Source organism: Equus quagga, chromosome 1 (genome assembly GCF_021613505.1).
Source record: "Equus quagga isolate Etosha38 chromosome 1, UCLA_HA_Equagga_1.0, whole genome shotgun sequence".
Classification (NCBI taxonomy): Eukaryota; Metazoa; Chordata; class Mammalia; order Perissodactyla; family Equidae; genus Equus; species Equus quagga.
In genome coordinates this window covers 106,882,799-106,904,092 of record NC_060267.1, presented here as the reverse complement: position 1 = coordinate 106,904,092, position 21,294 = coordinate 106,882,799, and the positions used below count along the sequence as shown (strand labels likewise).

At 49.9% G+C, this 21,294-nt stretch overlaps 1 protein-coding gene across 1 annotated transcript in view; it reads right to left on the bottom strand.

Annotated features, from left to right (window-relative positions):
* SSUH2 (ssu-2 homolog) overlaps positions 1-20,817 on the bottom strand; it is a 65,272-nt gene extending 44,455 nt beyond the window's left edge. Inside the window, exon 1 of the mRNA XM_046684145.1 lies at positions 20,734-20,817. Coding sequence (XP_046540101.1) covers positions 20,734-20,817 — 84 coding nt within the window. The remainder of the gene's footprint in view (positions 1-20,733) is intronic.
* Between the last annotated feature and the right edge of the window lie 477 nt (positions 20,818-21,294).

The following is a 21,294-nucleotide window of genomic DNA, read 5'->3' as shown; positions in this document are numbered from 1 at the left end:
CGCTGGAAAGGCAGATGCCAGCCTATTTCAGGCTGTAAAAACAAGCCCCCGCCGGGCCCGGCGTCAAGCCCCCGGATAGCGGTATTAATATCCCACTATCTCGTTCCCTCGGGCCAGCGGAGAAACCTCGTGGCTGCTCAATCCTCCTCCTGTGAGTCATCATCCCGGCTGCCAAACCACTATAGATGATGCACTCGACCCTCCACCCCACGTTCCCTCAAACCAAACAAAACTCGAAAAGGCTGGAGTAGGAAGAGGAATTATGGTGATGACAATGAAGCACTCGCCATGCACAGAGCACTAGGACAGGCGCGTCCTTCCATCTGATCCTCTGTTCACGGCAGCCCCGGGGAGGCACCTATTACAAGGCCCACGTTCTAGGAAAGGAAACTCAGCTCAGAGAGGTGAAGTAACCGGCTCAAGGTCACACAGTTTCTAATCAGCGAGGGTGGCATTGAAGCCCAGGTTTGCCTGACTCGGAAACCGATGCTCTTTCCGCCGGCCACTTCTCCAGATGCCGCACTAAAAGAAAGCCTGACTGTCTCATTGTTTTCCTTAGTTTTGTTTTAAGTAACAAACTCCACTGGGGTGTTTTCAATGGCTTTCTGGTGCCTTCGAGATAACTTCCAGTCTCCTTGGTGTGGCCTTCAAGGCCCTTGGAAGTCTAGCCCTTTTACTGCGTTCCTGCTGTACTCGTGCTGTCCGCCTCTGTCTCCTCCTCTCCCTCCATCTAACTCTTTCCATCTGTTGTGGTCTGAATGTTTGTGTCCCCCCAAATTCCCATATTGAAATCCAAACCCCCAGTGTGTGAGGAGGTGGGGCCTTGGGAGGTGATGAGGCCATGACGGTGGAGCCCTCACGATGGGATTAGTGCCCTTCTAAGAAGAGACCCCGGAGAGCTCCCTCTCCCTGCTCTCCACCACGTGAGGTCACGGCCAGGAAGAGGGCTTCACCAGACACCAGACCTGCCGGTGCCTCATCTTAGACTCCCCAGCTTCCAGAACTGCGAGAAATAAACGTTTGGTGTTTAAGCCTCCTGGTCTATGGTATTTTGTTACAGCAGCCCAAGCAGATTAAGACACCGTCGTTCGGTGCCCAGCTCCAGCCCCACCTCCTCCAGGCAGCCTTCCCTGATGGCTCTCTGCCCAGAGCAGAGTGAGCTCCCTTGCATCTGACCTACTGTCATTCCCGCCGTCTGTGTGCATGGGGCACCTCTGCAGAGGGCCTTTCAGGGTTAGAGACGTCACGTGTCCATGTTGTGTCTTCCTATGTGGACTAGAAGCTGTTGGAAGGCAGGGCTGCCTCTGTGCTGCTGAGTCTGTTTCCGTCGCTCCCCTGTCCCCAAACCTTCAACGGCATAGGATCAAATTCACCCCTCCATCCGCGCATCATCCATCCATATATCTAATCCTTCCCCCAAGAAATAGCTCTTGTGCGCAGTGTAAGAAATGCGGGAGTGAGTTAGATACCTGCAGCGGGAGGGGAGACAAGGCAGGAGGAAGCGGAGCATAGCCGCTCAGTGCCATGGAAGGGGCTGCACGGCGTCTTCCTGGGGAAGTGGACCCCGGAGTCGGATCCCAGAGAAAGAATGGAGGCTAAACAGGGGAAACTAGGAGACCACCGTGAAACAGGCTCCCCGACACTCCCTCCAGGGTCTGACCGAACATCCTTGTCCCCGTCAGCCGCTGCATCAGTCAGGTTCCGACAGGGAAGTCTGGCTCGCTCAAGTCAGGACCACACCAGAAGTATTTGCTTTCATGGGGACAATTGTACATAAAGGGACAGGTGGGGCACCACGCGGGTGAGCGTGGTCACCTGGCTAGTTGCAGTGGAGCTGTTACCATCCCCTGGGCCTGAAAGGGTGAGGGCAGGGCGAGTCCTTAGAAATCCAGAAGGAGAGCTGGGTAGAGGCCCTGTGAGAGGAGCAGTGACTTTCCGCCAAAGGGCACAGGAGCCCAAGGCAAGCTCGCAGGCAGGGGGTCAAGAGGATCCCTCTGCTGAACTCAGTCTCCCCTCTCCGCTGATCTCCCCCTGGTACCTCCCATTGGCCAACCCAGCCAGGGCAAGGGAACCTGGCCAGCCCGCTGGGACAGAGAGCAGGGTGCAAAGGATGGAGGGAGACTCCAGAGGGGCAGACCGAGCTGCCCAGCCCAGCCAGCCATGCACCCTGGCTCCAGACACTTGGACTGACTGCTGTCCCCTGAACCCACCCTTGGCCTTCACACCTCTGGGACTTTGCTCATTCTGTTCCCTCTGCCTGCAACTGCCTTTCCCAGCTTCTATGCCCATCGAAATCCTGTGCCTCCTGCAGGCACACGCACAGGCATCCTCAGAGAGTCTTCCGCATCTACTCAGAAAGCATTCATCTTTTTAGTGCTTGTGTCGTTCTCTTATGTGTCTTTTTCCCTCCACCCCAACTAGTCTCTGAGCCCTCTAAGGGCAGGGGCTGTGGCTGATTCATCTTTAAAATCCTGAATCTTTGCCTCCTCTAAGTCGTGAGCCTGGAATCTGTCAAGAACTGTGAAGGGTCTAAGAATTTAGCCTACTTGCAAGCTCAAGTCAGTCTGCCAGTTTCATGGGTGATGGCAGAAGACACGAGACACCTGGATCAGAGACAAAGGACTTTTATTACTCACAGCAACAGCAGTAGCCAGATGATCAGTGTTTTGTTTTGTTTTGTTTTGTTTTGAAGGATTCACTCTGAGCTAACATCTGTTGCCAATCTTCCTCTCTTTTTTTTCCCTCCCCAGAGCCCCCGTGCATGGTTGTATTTCCTGGTTGTAAGTCATTCTAGCTCTTCTATGTGAGCTGCCACCACAGCATGGCAACTGACAGATGGGTGGTGTGGTTCCTCAACCAGGAAGCAAACCCGGGCCACCCAAGCAGTTGCATTATAGGAGAGCAGTGCTGAGCTTACAGAACCCAAATATTTTATAGTGACCAGTGAGCTCCTTGTGCTAGAGGAAGACACTGTTTCTGTCTCCTGAGGGTTTCTGAAAAGATGGCATGGCCCAGAACAAAGGACAGACAGTGCCTCTGCCTGTAAGCCATGCAGAATCAGTACTGAGAACCCAGTGGGATGCCTGACCTTGTCCCTCCTGGGGGCCCTCGTCCAGCAGATGCCAGGACGTGCAGTGATATTACCATCAGAAACTGGGGAGGGGTTGATGGGTGATAAAGAACCTGACTGCATCCCCTAAACCCATGGGGCCATGCTTGCAGGTGGGGAGGGAGACGGGGTGAGGAGAGGCGATAGAGTGAGGACGATCCAGAGCAGTCCTAGGAGGCGCCCCTGGGAAGTCACAGAATTCTCTTCTGAAACTCATTTCCCCCGTCTGTAGAAGGGGCATCATAACAGTTACCAGCTCACAAGGTGGCTGGGAGGATGAAACGAGTGCTGCCCTGTGAAGGACTTAGGCTGGCTCACAGTAAGTGACGTACATGTCAGCATAAAAGAACGAAGGCAAGAAGAACCGCCACGCCAAAGGAGGAGAGGCTGAGCACGTGGAGCAGACAGCCTGGCTGCTGCGGGAGCAGGGAGCAGAATCCCAGCTGCGGAAGGTGGAGAACGTCACCGCCGGCCCGCCTCTCCCCAGGCTCCGACTGGGCGCTCAGGTGGATGTAATTTCCTACACCATTGACTCTGGTCTCCGTCCCGCATCTGAATTCATAGACGGGATGTGATGACATCTACATGACTGACGATGGCTCCAGGCTCCCATGGTGCTGGCTTGGGACAAATTATTACCTAGTAAAAAATGGAGATGAATGGATCGTTTCGGAATCTTTCCAAATACAAAATAAGTACCGAGGCAACGTCCATGCCGCTATTCCTGTTCTCATGCAGAAGTCGTTTGCTCTCTTCAGCAGCCGTCCTATGAACCGAATCATCAGAAAACCATAATGAAAACAGCCACTGCCGCAGACTGGGCACGCTAAGGAACATGCCAGGCCCTTTGATAGCTGCTACTGTTTGACCCTCGTCATAACCCCAGGAACAGCCTGTCATCGTCATCCCCATTTTACAGATCAGAAAGCTAGAGCTCACGGAGGGGAAATAACTTGCCTCCAGTTCTAAGCTCAGGTGTAAAGCCAGGCGGGCCTGACCCCCAAGCCCAGGCTGTACCTCACTGCCCTCTGCTGCCGGAAGGGGCCTTGGAAATCATCTGCCCCTCATGTTTGCCTTACAGAGGACCAGCAACGTGGCCCATACTGTGTTCCAGAAAGCGACTGCCACTGACGCTCTTACCTCTGGGTCCAGACCTCTGTGCTCCCCATCCTTTGTTCTCTGACAACTTCACCGGGACTTTGTGAGAAACAAACGCAAAACAACATAAAAATGCAGAGGAAATTCAGAGGACGTGGTTGAGAGTGGGAGTGGGGCAGGAACCACAGCCGTGGGGCTGGGAACGCTGTTTCCAGTTCCGCCGAGCCCGGGATCATGGTCCATTCGAGCAGCGACGTCTCCACCAGAGGGCGCTAAGAATCTGTTAACCGATGAAACCACCTCGTTTCAAAGCCATCTAGGACGCCCTTAACTTAACTGGGGTTTCCTAGCTAGTGGTTCCCATGGGTACCACTGTGACACACAAGGTAATTGGAAGAGACACACAGATGAACTTACAAAAATTTTTAATTTATGTATCAGCATTCTAAAAAACTTAGTTTTCTCCTAAATGCACTTGGAAAGGAGAGATTTGCTTTCTGCCTGTGGTATAAATATTTTCAGAAAGTGAAGGATTTTTTGGCTAACTTCCAAAATATAGCTTCCAATGGAAAGAATTAAAGAATCGGATTTTTTTTTTTTTGAGCAAGATTAGCCCTGAGCTAACCACTGCCAATCCTCCTCTTTTTACTGAGGAAGACTGGCCCTGAGCTAATATCCATGCCCATCCTCCTCCACTTTATACATGGGATGCCTACCACAGCATGGCTTACCAAGCGGTGCCATGTCCGCACCTGGGATCCAAATCAGCGAACCCCAGGCCGCTGAAGCGGAACGTGCACACTTAACCGTTGCGCCACGAGGCCGGCCCCAAGAATCAGATTATGGAATAAGCTCTCCTGGCCCTTGTCACTGCAAGCGTCTGCTGACCGAGTGGCCTCCCCGAGGTTCTTAACCGGCCGTGGAGGCCGGTGGCTGCTGCTGGCCCCAGAAGCACTCACAGGCCCGCGTCTCTGTAGGGTGAGGGGGATGCAGAGCCCCAGAGGGTTGTTTTGCCGCTCCTAGAAAATGAACCAGACAGAGGGCGGTAGGGCATGGTGCATCTCCCAAGAGCCTCGCCCCTTCTGGGCAATTTCAGGTCACTGAATGCTCATCCATTAGGACAGGCCGCCATGTTGCACAACTCCAGGGGCACGATTCCCATCCCGAGAGTGATGAGTGTCCCTCTTTCCCTCGGAGTCATGCGTAGCACAGCAGTACTTGGGGACCCTGACAGTAAGCATTCGTTCACCCATCCATTCATTCATTCAACGGTGTTTCTGAGCAGCTGCTTCTTGCCAGATCCTATGGGAGGCCTCGCTTTTTAAAAACATATCATCAAAAGTGCAAGGGTTAGGGCAGCTTTCAACTGGGGAAATGCATCTCATTTTGAGAAACTCAAGACTAGAAAACTCAGATGTTCAGAAGCTATTTACACACTGATGGGACAAACCTAGAAAACAGCAGATCTGGGACTAAAGAATCTGGCCTGCTCACCGCACTGCCCTCCAGTGGGCCAGTGACCCTCAGGATGTCTCTAACCTGTGGAAAGGAGCCAAGGCTGTTGCTCCTATTTCACAGAAATAGCATATTAAGGCGTCCAGAAGACAACTGGGACAGGTTATCAAGATCAACATCTACTCAACTGTTTTTGTGTTTGTTTGTTTTTAAAGACTTTATTTTTCCTTTTTTTTCCCAAAACCCCTCAGTACATAGTTGTGTATTTTAGTTGTGGGTCCTTCTAGTTGTGGCCTGTGGGACACCGCCTCAGCATGGCTTGATGAGTGGTGCCATGTCGGCACCCAGGATTCGAACTGGCGAAACCCTGGGCTGCTGAAGCAGAGCGCGTGAACTTAACCACTCGGCCATGGGGCCGGCCCCTGCTCAACTGTTTTTTAATTGGAGTGCAATGGACATACAATAGCATGTTAGTTTCGGGTGTACATCATAGTGATTTTGTTTCTCAAGAAAGATATCTTAGGGGCAGGCTCCGTGGCTGAGTGGTTAAGTTCGCGCGCTCCGCTGCAGGCGGCCCAGGGTTTGGATCCTGGGCGCAGACATGGCACCGCTCGTCAGGCCACGTTGAGGCAGCGTCCCACATCCCACAACTAGAAGGACATGCAACTAAGATATACAACTGTGTACAGGGTGGGTTTGGGGAGATAAAGCAGAAAAAATAAAAAAAAAAGATTGGCAACAGTTGTTAGCCCAGGTGCCAATCTTTAAAAAAAAAGAAAGAAAGATATCTTCCAATTCCTGCCAGTCATGTCTGGATGTGAATCATAGAAACACTGAGCTTGTATCCTCTCTAGCATCTTGTGCCTACGACCCACCTTTACAAACACCTTCCTGAGGAGCAGATCCCTGCCGAGGACACCCACTCCTCTCCCCACACCTTCCCATCAGACATTCTGTCTCACATTCGACTGTTGGAGTTCTTTGCGTCGATGCTCTGGAACGTTTATTGTCAAAAACGTAAGAAGCTGACTGCAGTCACTCTGTTTTAGGTGAGTCTCAGTTGCCACAACAGAAAGGGGGAAAAAAGAAGAGTGAGAAAGAAAAAATGATAAATGAGAAAAAGGCATTGGAAGAGAGGGAAGATGAAGAGAAGAAAAGGAGGTGAAAGAAGGGAGAAGAAAGGAGGAGCAAGGGAGGGATAATGTCCTGCTAACACAGACCACGGTCAGCTGTTAATTTGCCCATCCTCAGGATCCAGAAAGCTGTGCTTAAGATTCGGTGCTCTCACCACCAGCCTGATCAGAGAACCACACAACCCGCCTGGCGGTTGTCATACTGTTGTGGCTGCGTGTTGCTGCGATGCTGAAAGCGATGCCACCTGTATTTCAAATGCTAGCAGGGTCACCTGGTGGGCAGGTTTCAGAGGAGCTTCCAGACTAAGACGGATTAGGAAGAAGGACCTGGCCACTCACTTCTGAATCAACTGGCCATGGAACATTGTCTGATATGGCGCTGGAAGGTGAGAGGATGGCACAGAAAGACCAGGCAGGGTGCCGATCTAGCATACAGGGTCGCTAGGAGTTGGAATGCACTGGACGGCACCAGCAACAACAAAGGATCCACAACGGCCAAGGCTGACCGTGTGAATCAGCACTGTCTGTTGAAACAGGAGGGTTTTTATTCCACAGTCTCTATCCCTCAGTGCTTGGGCCTGAACCCAAAATTTACTGCAACTTTCACAGCATCCCCTAATTGGGGGAAGGGGCATTCTGACTCAGAGACAAATCTTAGCTAAGAAAAAAAAAGAACCTTATTATCAAAGAATGTCAGGGGAGGGCAAGACTGCAGAGGTCTCCACAGAGTGTTCTCAACCTTCCAACCACGTCCCCTTTCCATTAACCCAGAAACAAACGAAAACGCTCACTTCCTTAATGTCGCTTGTAACGTCTACACAGATTAAATATCATTGCTACAAGCAAAGCAAGGCTGTGGCAATTGTCGATGAAAACAATTTATTTTTCCCTGCAAAGGAAACAGAGTCTTTATTTTATTCACATGATATGGACCTACCTGCCTGCCCCAGTTTTTCTCTTTAGAGTCAAGAGTGGCAACTGAAAAATGACCAAGATCATTTTCAACATCAAGGCTGTCGCCTGCCTTTATTATGTTGACAAAAATGGGAAATGACGTACAATGCATGCTTACTTGTTTTCAGGAAATGAAAGAGAGAATTTACCCCCGGAAATCTTTAAAGTGAATTTGATGTAAGTTGTCTTGGCAGCGAAGTCTAGCTTGAGTTCCAAAAGCACGTCTGGGAGATTCTGGCAAGAACTGAGCACTGGTGGGAAAGGGGTTCCGGGTTCCTGAGAGAGTTTCAAATGTGCTTTTCAGCCACAGTATCAGAAAACAAGCGTGTATCCTGAATTCCCCCTGCAGACACGTTAGGGGAAATGGTTTTTCTTCCTCGAAAGTGAGAACAGCACGAAATCTAGACACTGAAAAGAAATTTTAACATGGATAGGATGTATCTCTAGATAAATTTTGGCTGTAACTTCTTGACATGAAATACTGAGAAATGAGGTCAATGTTTATTTCTTAAAGTTTCACAATCAATGTATTTGAAGTTTCAAACACATCTGCCACGCGTGCCAAGCCTCTTAGGTCAGGCTCCCACCGCAGCAGACCCCAGGCCAGGAGGCAGGTGCAAGGGATTTATTGAGGGGACCCTCTACTGAAGGGGGAAGCAGGCCAGGCAAAGAGGAAAAGCGGGGCAAAGTGGCCGTTCAGGCAGGTCCCAACCTTGGCGTGGTCCCTTGGGGACCTCTAGAGGATGTCACACCTAGAATTTATCCCCCCCAAAGAGGGAGCTGGACTTTCATACCAGCCCCTACGGCCAGCCCAGGTACCATAACCTCCCAGGAGGCCCTTCTGCTCTCTGCGCCTGCGGGCAACAGCAGCAGGCAGCGGGCCCCAGCAGCCCAGGAAGGCCCTGGAAGAAAGCAGCAGGTGGGAGCGATGGAAGTGAAGCACCCAGAAGCTGTGGCATGAATGCTTCCAACACATAAGAGAGACCCAGAGGCTCCGGGCGAAGCGCTGAGTGTCCGCTATCCCAAGCTCCGTGGAAAGTCAACGCTTTTGAAAGTTTGCAAAGATCTTTGCCTGGGTATTCCAAAAACAGAGCAACTGTGACCTCCACTGATTCCAGCAGGTTAATTGGACATTTAGCAAACCTCAGTATTCGGGGATCAGCTCTCAAATCTTCACACCGAAAGGCAAATGTTTAACTCGCTGTTTTTCACAAACTGGCTGTTTGGGTAGCTAGATGGAGCGCCCTCACAGAGTTTTTCACTCCAGTACTTGGGAGTGATAAGACATCCTCAAAAGATTACTCTTCTCTTGGATTTTTGTCCCAAGTGCTGATCTTGACCCTGGTATTGCTGAAATAGCACCAGTAGACGCCCAATCTTCCTTTTTTTGTTTTTGTTTTTTTTCTAATTAAGCTCATTACCTCAAAGAATTTTGACAATGCTTCAAAGAGACCATCACTTAAAGCCGGTGTCTCCAGGCTCAGGAACGCGGCTTCTCCTTCAGTGCAGCCGTGTAAACAAGCAGCGAGCGCAATTTCCGTTTATTGGTGATGAATTAACCTTGAAATTTGATTTTCTCAGCCAAGTCATGTTTCCAGCTGTTGACTGTAAAATCAGACAGAACAATGCTCTGGAATTTATTTGTAATTTTCTCTCCAGGTGAAGTTTTGGCAACCCTCTGAGTTCACGGTTTTCATGAGTCTCTTCAACACCGTGAAGTTCTTCTCATTCTTTGTAATTAAAAAAAGCCTACTTCAGATGTTCATAAGCTAGATAGAGTCCTGATTCTAGTTTCTAGCACAATCCAGCCTCAGGTGCCAAAGAGAATTTAGCCTTATAAAAAAAGAAAGAAAAAATCTGCCATCTGTTAAAGGTTTGTCTGTGTGACAGATGAAGCTGAGCTGCCTCATGGCTCGTCCTAGCATAGAATGAAACACCAGTTCAACCTAAGAAAGATCCGTGAAAGCCAATTTTAATTATTTGTACTTTGTTGGATTGTTTCAATGAAGTTACAAAAGTAATGCATCACGTCAAAGGGACACAAGAACCAGCCTGAAAGAGCTCCCACCAGCCAAAGCTGGAAAAATCCAAGCAAGAAAATAAGTAGATAAAACATTTTATTATAACCCCCAAAATAAATAAATAAAAATATCCATGAGCCCAAACTGATATAAAAAAAGAGATGGAATAAATAAATGAATGGGGGAGGAGTGATCCATCTTCCTTACAGAAGAATGCCAATGAACAAGTGGAAAAGGGACGAGGGAGCTGAGAACCCCCTCAGAGGCTACAGGAACTGCCACTGCAAGATGAACCATGAAAAGTGACATTAGTGGGTGACAGTTTAAGGAGGAACAGGATATTTGATAACCTCGACTACACCCCCTCCCCAAATACTCATTATTTACGAAAGGAGAAATGGCACCTGTACAGTGGAGAAAGCTGCAGACAGCACACAATCCAGTTAACATCAGCAGGCCGTACCAATACCATGGATCCCCACATTACGTGCTGAGATGGGCCCCTCTCCTCTGTGCTCTTCTCCCCCAAATCCACAACCACAATCCACCTAATCACAAGAAAACATCGGACAAACCCAAACTGAAGGACATTCTATGAAATACCTGACCACTGCTCTTCAACACTGTCAAGGTCATAAAGACAAGGAGCGACTGAGAACCCACCATACCTTGTGGGGCCCCAGAAGACAGGATGACTAAATGTAACGTGGATTCCAGATGGGATCCTGGAACACAACAAGGACACTAGTGGGAAAACGAGAAATCTGAGCACAGTCTGCAGCCTGCTTAACAGTCTTGTGCAGCGTTAATTCTTAGTTTTGTCGATGAAAATAATCCATAACCAATCTATAAATGAAAATTTGGGTGAGTTTATTCTGAGCTAAAATGTGAGGACCATGGCCCGGGGCTTTCCTTCCCAAACGAAGAAAGGGCACCGAAGAAGTGGGGTGGACAGAGTGGTTATATGCCCTCAAAGAGGATGTTTCACATATGACTGAAAGGCCCTTTTTACAATAGTTGTGAGACTGCTCTGTCTGCATAGCAATTGATGGACACAGCAGGGTGGCAGGTCTGTTGTCTCGAGCTGGGTGGTCAAAGATGCGCACAGCAATCAGTTCCTAGCCTAGGGAAAGATGCTCATCTCTAAGGAAATGCCAATGTCGGGGGAAGTTGCACCGTTATCTTAAGGGCCTTTGTTCTTGCCATAGTAAATGTTTAAAGCAGATATACAATGCCTGCTCAATGGCCACGGTCAGGCTGAATTAGGTTTACACCAAATGGCTTCCTCATATACTCCAATACATCCTATTGCTTGCCATTTCTATTTGTCAGTTGTGATAAATGTACCAGGTTAACGTTACGGGAAGCTGAGCGAAGCTCTGTGAGAACTCCCTTGGCAGCTCTCCCGTAAATCTGCAATTAGTTCAAACTTAGGAACAAAAGAAAAGTAGTACACGCTTATTGTAACAAGTCAAACGGAGCAGGAGAGACAGAGAAAAACTTCACCCCCTCCCCCACCCCACCCCTGAAGCGACCAGTTAGGTGTTAACTTTATGGTTCTTTTGCTCATAAAAATATATAGATATATATATATATATATATACGTTTATTGAGTTTTTTTCTTTGGGTTTTGTTTGATTATTTTAAAAAATGAGTTGTGGAAAGCAAGGTAAATATTTAATGTTTACAGAAATCTCTTTAAAAGGCTCCAGAGGGACGGTCTGTTGCAGGACCCCCAGCAAAACATGTGCAAAGCCCTCTTCGCCTCGGATTTATTTCTGGGGCTCTTACGTCCAGGCTCAGAAACCTTGCCTCCATCCCTCCCCGTGTTCCCTACCTCCGCGTGTCTGACCCTCAGGGTTTCCGCCCCTGTTCATTCATCGCCCCCCAGCCCAGCCCTCCAGATCTACTCTGTTTCCCACTGTCTGCAGCTACTTCCCTCCCGTTTCCAGCAGGCGTCAGGTCAACCTTCGGGGCTCCCGCAAATGCCCCAGGCCATGTGTTAGCACGAGTCTAACACCAGAGTCCAAAAGGGTCGTCATAGCAGCAAAGGACCCTTCTGGATGGCAGGGAAGCTGTAACTAGATGGTTATCTTTGTTCCTGCCGCATTCTGTTCGACTCCAATGTTTTTCAAGTCAAGAAGTCTATGTGGTGGCATTGCTCAGTATTTTTAGACATAACCCATCCAAAGAAATTATAGCCTCATGCAATAAACATGGACCCATTCTTGATGTGAGCCTTGGGAATTCAGGGGAATGACCCCATTCAGTCAGCAAGCAGCACCCAAGAGAAGGGAGGGACAGAACAAGGAGAGGAGCTGGTGGCACCTTCAGGGCAATAGATGGTGTCAGCAGTGGCCTGCGGGGGGCAGAGCAGGCCCAGGAATCCTACCCTCCGACCAAGTCTTGTCTGTCTCCCTACACACACAGAGGGAGCCTGGGATCCCATCTCGCCATTTCGCGGAGCCTAAAGGAAGATCTCGTGCCCTTACTCTCATTTCTTTTAGGCAAAGGTAGGGGGGATTCTAACTCCTGGGAGGATGTCATCAAAATAATTATTTTTGATACTTTACTGTAGCAACCAGGAAAAATCTAACTTTCTTTGGCCCCAGTCAGTCCTGGCACTGAATCTCAGTCTTCCCAGTTACTTGCTGTGTGACCCTGGGAAGGTTACTTCCCCTCTCTGAGCCCATTCTTCTCACATGTAAAAAGGTAATGATATTATCCATCCTAGACGGTTGCTGTGAGGGTTAAAGAGCTAATGTATGGAAAGTGACTATGCTAGAGTTTGACATTTAAAAACCCTCCATCTTAAAAGGATACATTGTACAAACCATTTATTGAAATAGATAGACATGCATATGTATACATTTGGCATTTAGAGATATTTTCTCTGATAAGGTCATTTACATGAAAGTGCTCGCCTGCCCAATTTTCCTGGGAAAACAAGTAGACATCGCACGCATAACAAAGCCTCTCAGAGCTTCCGCAGGTGCCAGGAGTGGCTGCAGGAAGTGGCGGTGGGCTGGGCTGCACTCAGGGTGAGCCTGGAGCAGGTTTCCGAAGACAGAATGTGGGTTGGGTTTTACTTCCCGTCTGTAAATCACCTCAGTGAGTGGCCTGAGCTCCCTTTCTTTAAGAAAGCAAGAGAGGGAAAAATTACGTGCTTTGGATAAGTATTAGAAGGGGGAAATGGCACAGTTTGAACAAGTAGTCTATTGCGCTCACAACCCCACCCATGGCGTCTCCTTGGCTCAGTGGGAACAGGCGAGACTGAACAGGTTCTGACAGGAAAGCCGGCCCAGAACTCCAAGGGAGCTGCTGCTTATTGAGTTCTCTTCGCCACATGTAACTTGAATTCTCTGAATTGATCTTCGCAAGGACGCTTTGAAATAAGGACTGTGATTGTCTCTTTGTTGAATGTGGATCAGGCTCAGAAAGGCATCATGCATACACAGCGCGAACGGAGCGTTGACATCTGGACGTGTGCAGCACATCACAGTCGAGAGAGAGTCACGATTGTTTCTCATGGTGCCACCGCTCGTTATCGGCAGAGCCTGGCTGTTCCGAATACACACACTGGACTCCTCCGGCTTCTGAATAATTGACAGTTCCTGTGACAACTTTTTTGAGCACCCACTTCATCTTACCCCCCAAAGCACCCTATTCTTTGCCAGATCTTCTCAACTTGACACCTCCTTTGATTCTCAAATGTGTACGGTGAGCAGAGCAGAAACTCCCCTCCTCATTTTACAAAGAGTGAAACAGAAGCTCAAGAAGGTTCTGGGAGTTACCCAGAATTCTTAGATTCCTTTCCTTCAACACTCGTATGCTCACGTCCCAATTCCTTGGGTGTTGGGTGATAATTTTTTTCTTAAATTATAGAAATAGTATGCATAGATTTTTAAAATTGAAAAATTACCAAAGCTATGATAAAGAAACATTGTATTTTGCAGTAAACACATTCCTCAGAGACAGCTGGGGTCAACATTTTGGTGTACTTCAAAGGTGGTAGATTGTTGGGCCAAAGGCCAAAGCCTAATCACCAAAATTTTTATTGGCCAAAATAGTGTTTTAAAAGTGTAAATTACTTGCTAACATTTAAAAATTGGGGGATTTCACACTTCTCTTTAAAAATTTGAAGAGCTGGCAGTAGATGGCAACAAATGGCTAGGAGCCCCTTTTCCAAAGGGCATGCTCTCTCCAGTTTGCCTCAGTCCCCACCACTCCCTATTGTCTTACACCTGGTCTGAGCCACCAGTTTCTATTAACCACCAGTTCCTGTAGTCATCCAAGTGATAATCACTGAGTATATCAGTCCTGTCCTTTGTCTACGCAAATAATATTTTAATTTAAGATCTTCATGTATTAACAATTTTTTCACTTGCCTTTTTCAGTTGACTCTGTATCATCAATTTCCCACATTATTAGAAATACTTTAAATATTATTGTTGTACAGCATTCCATTGTAAATATATGTGTATCTTAATCTATTTCTGATTCCTTGCCATTATGAATAACCGTGAAGATCTTTTTTAGAATATTTAAATTTGGATTTTTTTTTTAATGTGTGTGAGCACTGGAGGATTGGAATATCTCCCTTGCAAAGTCTCTAGCTCTGGGATTAATCATGTTGGTCCCTTTTCAATGCCATGACCTATGACCCCGGCTCCAGTAGCTGCTACTCCTTGTCAGGACTCTGAGTCAGGACCGGAAGTGGTTCTCCGTGGAGTCAAGGCATCTCCTGGTCTGTGAGTGTGAAAGGAGCCCTCGCCCGGGCCTGGTGCTGCAAGACGGCAGCCGGCACTTGCCTCTGGGCCACTCAGCTCCCACCCACCATGCCGCCCTGAACACAGGCAGCCTGCAGCAGCCCACCTCACCTGCCGGCCCTTCCACACTTTACATTTACCCACGGTGGTGAAATGTCACCAAATCTGGGAGCTTCGCCCTCTAGAACATGACTCAGAGGACAGAAAAAAGCCGAAAGGGCTTTGGCAAAGTCAAAGCTACTGTCATCACCAACCGCACCCACCAAAGCCTCTGCTCCAAGCCAGGACTCATATCTGAGATGGAATTTTAACAAAGTGAGTCGTCTGATATCCCAGATCACAATGGATTAGAAGTAACGCACCGAGAAGGGGCAGAAATCAGAGGCAGCTGATAGTGGCAAGAAGTGACAGTTGACAGTGAGGGAAGAAATGGAAAAGCTACTAAAAGTAGCCCAAAGACTCAAAAACCACAGCAATCTGGGGTCCCATGATCACAGGGGCATCATCTGCAGGGGGGCAGGGCAGAAAGTATGCCAAGAGGGGTGAGGGCCACCAACAAGCCAGAGCACAGTTTCAATTAGCGTGGGACTGAGCTGGGTCTCCACTGCCCAAGGTTCCAGGGGTGAAATGACCTCCCCAAGGACACACAGCAAGTAGCACACATGCAGGATGAGGGCAGAGCCTTGAGTCCCCAACCACTGGTCAGAGCACCCTGATCCTTTCCCCACCTCCTCTGCTTCCCCACACTCAGGGTCATATTCAGACGTGCAAATGGGCTGGGGCAGCCCCAGAGGGAGGAGCATGTGTGAGCTAGAGCTGACATTCCAAACAGATGCCCCTGGAGCCTGAGGGTCAGAGAACTTCAGCAGAGGCTGAACATGACCCAGGCAACAGGGACCAGCCAGGACCCCTGCTCCTCTCACAGTCCTCGGCTCCACCCACAGCCTGACTCGGAGGCATTTCTCAACCCTCTAAGCCCGCCGCTCAGCTATCAAGTGAAAATTTTAGTCCCTGTCCAACCTCGTGGGCAATCTCAATGATGACATTTGCTAACGTGTGAGAGAGCTTTAGAAACCATAATTGCTGTGTGAGTAGACGGTACAGCAGTGGGACAGGCCTGGACCTGCTGGCTTGCAAAAGCAAGACCATGCTGCATGTCACACCTCAACATCCTGCCAGCCTGTGGGTGTCCGCAAAGTGTGCTCAGTGAGAAACGGATGCTAGAACAGCTTTGTTCTAAAACAGAGCAAAAGGAAAACTACAAAGCAGACACTAGTCGGTTACTCTATCAAATAGGAAGTCTGGAGTTATCATTTTTGCCAAGCAAGTTTTATGATAAAATATATTATTTTTTTACCTTTTCCGAGAGTTGCAATCTTCAAAAACATTGGGTGTGATTTTTACTTAGCTTATGTGCAACCCGCTGTGCCCTGTCGAAGTGACTTTTGCTTTCACCCTGAGGAGGGCTGCCCGTGAACACTCCCCCATCTCTGTTACTCGGGTCAGCTGAAGACTAGGTGAGAAAATTGAGGTCCAAAAAGGTGAAGGTGATGCAGGGTCGGTGAGCCGAGGAGTGGAAAGAAAGATTTCTTGGACTCTCAAGATCTGGCAGTAGTGCTCTTTTATTTAGAGAATAGTGTGGAATAGCATGGGGACACGACCCACGGGCAGTCAGAGCTGCTGCTGCCCTGAGTTGAGGGTTAGGGCTAATTTTATAAGGCATGGGTATGTGAGTTATCTCTTTACAGGACAAAGGAAAGAATATGAAAAAATGTTAAAATGGTATCAGTGCAGGTGGGGTCTGGTTATTGGGTGATCCCATGACTTTTAGATAAGAATCAAATCGGATTAAGTAAAGGTCAGAAGCCACCACCCTAAATCAGTTACATGAGATTGCCAGACAGTAACCAACTTAAGTTCTTGCCTTCCGCATTGAGTTTTAGAGACAAGGTCATCTCCCTTTCTTCACAAACGCAAATGTCTCTCCAAGGGCAAGCAAATTCCAGTCCTGTGAGCCTGCTTCTCATCTGCAGTTTTTAAAATTAACCAGCCTAAAATCCTCATCAAAGGGACTTGCCCACCAGGCAACTGAGTGGCAAAGATGAGATTCAGACCCAACCGTGCATCCCTTCGCAGCCTTTGCAAGCACAATGGCGGCTCTAACAAGGCACAGGGGCTTGGAGAGGCCAGGCCGGGGCCAAAGATTTGGGCCTTCTCATTGCCACTGTCCATCTAAAGGGGGGTGAAAAATTTATCCTCCTAATGAGCACCTAGGTTTATTTAGGAAAACATCTTGAGACATTTGGGGAGAAGAGGGGTCACATGAGTCCATGAGGGTAGAAGAAAAGGAGACCCAAGCTGCCATTCCTTGAAATTGCCCAAGAACACGCAGACAAGGGAGGAAGGGAAAGAGAAACGTAGACGAGACGGCCGAACGGGGGGCTCTAGAAATGGTAGGACGCGCTGTGTAAACCGCCTGCAGGGGGCGCCCCAGAGACACAGGCAGAGAGACCCGCTGCCCATTCAAAGTCCGGATGCAGCGGTCCAGCCCCGTCCCTCGCTCCTCCCACATCTTCACCAGGGAACGCCTGCCCCATTCGCAAACTGTCGTGCGTGCATGGGATTTTCATCAGGAGAGATTCAAGTTTTACGTCAGAGCCCCTTAAGTCCAAAGCAGAGAAACTTGAGCGCATGTCAGAACCACCTGGAGGGCATTAAAACACGGATCACAGGATCCCACCCTGAGTTTCCAAGTCAGTGGGTCTGGGGGGAGGGCCCAAGAATTTGCGTGTCTGACAAGCTCCCAGGTGATGCTCATGCTGCTGGTCTGCGGACCACACTTTGAGAACCGCTGGTCTGGAAGTCTTGCTAAGTGCTTCAGCTTCAAGATGCACTTGGGGCAGATGGGGAGAAATGGTCTATGTGAAAACCAGAGAGAAAAATGTGTCCTTTTGCTCCCAATAGGGAAGTGAAATGAGAAAAGAGGATGGAGCCGATGGGAGGAAGGCCGTGGGCTCTGAGCAGTAGCCTTGCCAGCAGCTCCACTGACAACTTCCATTAAAGCGATTAGAACGATGCGTGCTCAGGGTTAGTGGCTTGGACAGTGTGGAAATCGAGGGGGCGAGTGATTGAGTGTCTCATGGGAGTAGGGTGGGACACGTGGCCAACAACGGCCAGAGGGACAGGCTGGCGATCTGGATTCCTGCCATCTGAAAGTTGGTGGAAAGGGCTTTGGACGTCCAAGGCTGTGCTAGCAGGGGACTGAGGATATGTCAGAAGCTCCCGTGGGCAGAGCCGGCTGACATAAATCTGGTGAACTAATGATGAGAGCAGCCTCTTGCGGCTCTGTCATGCACTGGCATGATGTTATTATCATGCATTTATGAAGACGATATGAATGCCACGATCTCATTCAATGGCCGTACCACCCTCCGAGGTGGGAGAGGCACCTGGGCACAGGGAGGCGAGGGTGCAGAACCTGGCCAGCACCCTAAACCGCAGAGGCCAGCACGACGCCTGAGGTTCCACCGCAGGAGATTAATTCCTTGAGGGAAGGCATTAGCATCTTCCAGAATCCTGCATTAAAATGTCCTTGGAAAGTTGACTTACCCATTATCTCAAGAAACATTTACAGAGCACCTACCAGGTGCCGATGATATAAAACCTTTGGACAGTCGTGAGCTAAAGCTTTAGTGGGTTTTAATTGGCAACCGGCCTGTCTCATTTTAATTTCAAATTGTCCACAGAGTGAAGAAGCAGGGAGCTGAATTAACCTGGTGAACTGGGATTTTAATTCTAGCGGTTAGCAGACTGGTGCTGTTGTTATGAACGGGGGCACCTCTCAGAGAGGCCAGCGTGGTCCAGAGCTGTCCATGGGCTCCTCCCCTCTGGGGAGCCAGAGCCCTCGTGCCAAATGTGCCGCCCGAGGATGGAGGAGTAATGGGGTGTGAAGATAGCGGGGTGGAGCCAGCAGGGGGCACGGGAAAGATGGGGACCCAGATGGCCTGGGTGCTCCGGCCTCGGAAAATGCTCACTCTGACAAGAGCAACAGAGAAGAACGTGTAGGACAAAGCCCAGCCTGTCCTCGTTGTAGGACCCCAAGGGGGTGGTGGAGAATGGGGCCAGTTCTTCTGGAAGCCCACCCAAGACATCCCAGAGGCCTCCGTCATTAAGGAAAGCGTGTTTGCAGTTAGAGTAGTTGTGTTCTGCGTGACTCAGTGTGCTTGAAAGTTTTCAAAAGCCCAAATGGCGGGAGAAGGGGTGAGGAAGAACCCTTTACCACACAGCCCAGGGCAGGAGGAAATGGAGGGCTGATCATCATTTCTACTGTAAATGGGGCTAATAATCATTTCCGTCGGACAGGATTCCTATAAGAATTCAATACAACAATATGCGTAACCCTAGGACAACTTCTGGCATTAGCGAGTGCTGTAGAAGTGTCCGTTTATTTAAAAGGTGACCCAATAGGATATGTAATTGTCAAGCCCGTCACCTGCCACTACCTATGGAAGGGAAGCGCGTGATTTTTGAGGGAATTTGCTGCAGTGCAGGTACCCTGGCATCTCCCCAAGGGCGAGGGAAGAGGGGTCCTTCCTGTGCCTCCCAAGCCAAGCGGGGGGAGCCCAGGAGAACCATTTGGGTGGGCTGGGGAGGGCAGGCAGGATGAGGGCATGGGCGTCCCCTCCTTGGCTGGATCTCTGCCGAGCTGCAGAATCTCAGAGGCCACCCTAAGTGCTAATGGAGTAGCACCCGACAGGAGGTCCCAAGTGTTGGGGGTTTGCAAGGATAGGCCTGGCGCTGGCCCTTCAGAGAAGCCTAAGGCGGCAGCTGGCAGGAGCAGCCTGCAATGGCAGAGCACGGAGAGGGAGAGCAGCCTGCATGTATGGCGGGCCCACTGCTCTGGACTGAACGGCATCTTCCCCCAAATTCATATGGTGAAGCCTTAACCCTCAGTGTGACTATTTGGAGTAAGGAAGTAACAAAGGTTAAATGAGGTCATAAGGGTGGGGCCCTGATCTAACAGGATTACTGTCCTTATCAGAGGAGACAGCAGAGAGCTCACTTTGTCTTCATGTGTAGGGATGCAGCAAGAAGGCGGCCATCTGCAAGCCGGGAAGACAACCCTCACCTGAAACCATATCAGCCTGCACCTTGACCTTGGACTTCCAGCCTCCACAACTGTGAGAAATGTGTCTGCTGTGTAAGCCACCCAGTCCATGGCACATTGTTAAGGCAGCTCAAACTAGGACATCCAGGATGCCTGCATGTCCCCAGGCACCAAGGGGACTCTGGAGGGCTGCCTGCCAGGGCAAGGGAGCCCCAGGGGTGTGCGCCAGGGCAGGACCCAAGATCAGGCAGAGAGTGCAGCTGGGAGGCCAGGGCAGAGGCCCCTATGGAACATTCTCCAGACAGCACAGTCAGGGCTTCTGCCGTCTGTCCACCCAGAAGGGACAGCCACAGACAGCACTAGCTTTGTAAAAGGGCCTTTGAGCTCTTCCCTGAACAGCCCATCTTCACTTCCAGGGTGTTGGTGGTGGGGTGACAGGGCACTTGGAAGCCAAACCGTGGTCTGGACTCTAGTCAGCCAGGGTCAGCCTCAACTGGGTAGAGGAGAGAAGCTTCGTGTTAGAAATGAAATTAAAGTTGCATTTACACTGGGCTTTCTTTCCTCTGTTGTTGTTTTGTTTGTATTTTTAATTGAGGTATGACACTTTGCTACCCACACTGTGGTCCCCAGATGGGGCATGGGCATCATCTGGGACCTGTCAGAAATGCAGACTCTCAACCAACCCCCCCCCCCCCCGCCCCCCGAGACCTGCTGAGTCAGAGGCTGCATTTTAACGAGACCCTGAGTGATTTGCATGCCTGCAGAAGTTTAAGAAGCGCTGGTGTCATATACACCCAGCTCAAAGAATGTTTACATATGGACACACCCAAGGAACCACCACCCACGTCTGTACCATCTCTCCAGCACCCCACAGGATAATTCCCCAAAGAGAACCAAAGGCTAGCGGCTCTGCCCAGGGCATCTACAGGAGGGCAGGGGTGACCCTGCAGAGACGTCAGAAGGTAGTGGTGCGGAGAAAAAGCCAGCCCCAGAATGCACCCAGCTGGTCCAGCTCCTGCAGAGACCGGCACCCTCCCCTCCAGCTCTGCCTGCGGCCCTGCACACCTGGCCTGGTGTCCAGGTTTACCTTCGCGGCCACCTGGACTCTGGACTCATACAAATGCACACGGTGGAGCTCCTGGGCTGGGGGAGTCTGGGCCGCTGGGGCCATTATGGCTGTGGCTGCAACAGCTGCTGTTCCCTTTCCATTCCGGACAAGGACACGCCATTTCCTTCTCATAACTTGTGATTCCTGGAGTTTGCCACTCTTGTCTATGCCGTCAGGCAGCCAAGACAGAGCTGGTTCAGATGCTGCTTCTCTGAGGTTCTTTCCGGTTGACTTATTAACTCCTTGAAGATGCTGGCAGGTTCTCAACAAGAAATTGGTCTCCTCTGTTCCCAGCAGCCTTGCCGTGTGCCGTCAGTGAGTCTCCAGGGCTGGGTCTACTCTGGAGGGTCTGTCCTGGCGGATGCGACTCCCTCCTGCCGAAGAATCATGCCAGGGTGACTGACTGCCTTTGTCTGAAGCAAGTTTCTGAGCTTCGACACTGTGGACTTTTGGGCCAGTTCTTCCTTTGCTGTGGGGAGCTGTGCTGTGCATTGTGGCATGTCCAGCAGCATCCCTGCCTCTGCCTACCAGATGCCAGGA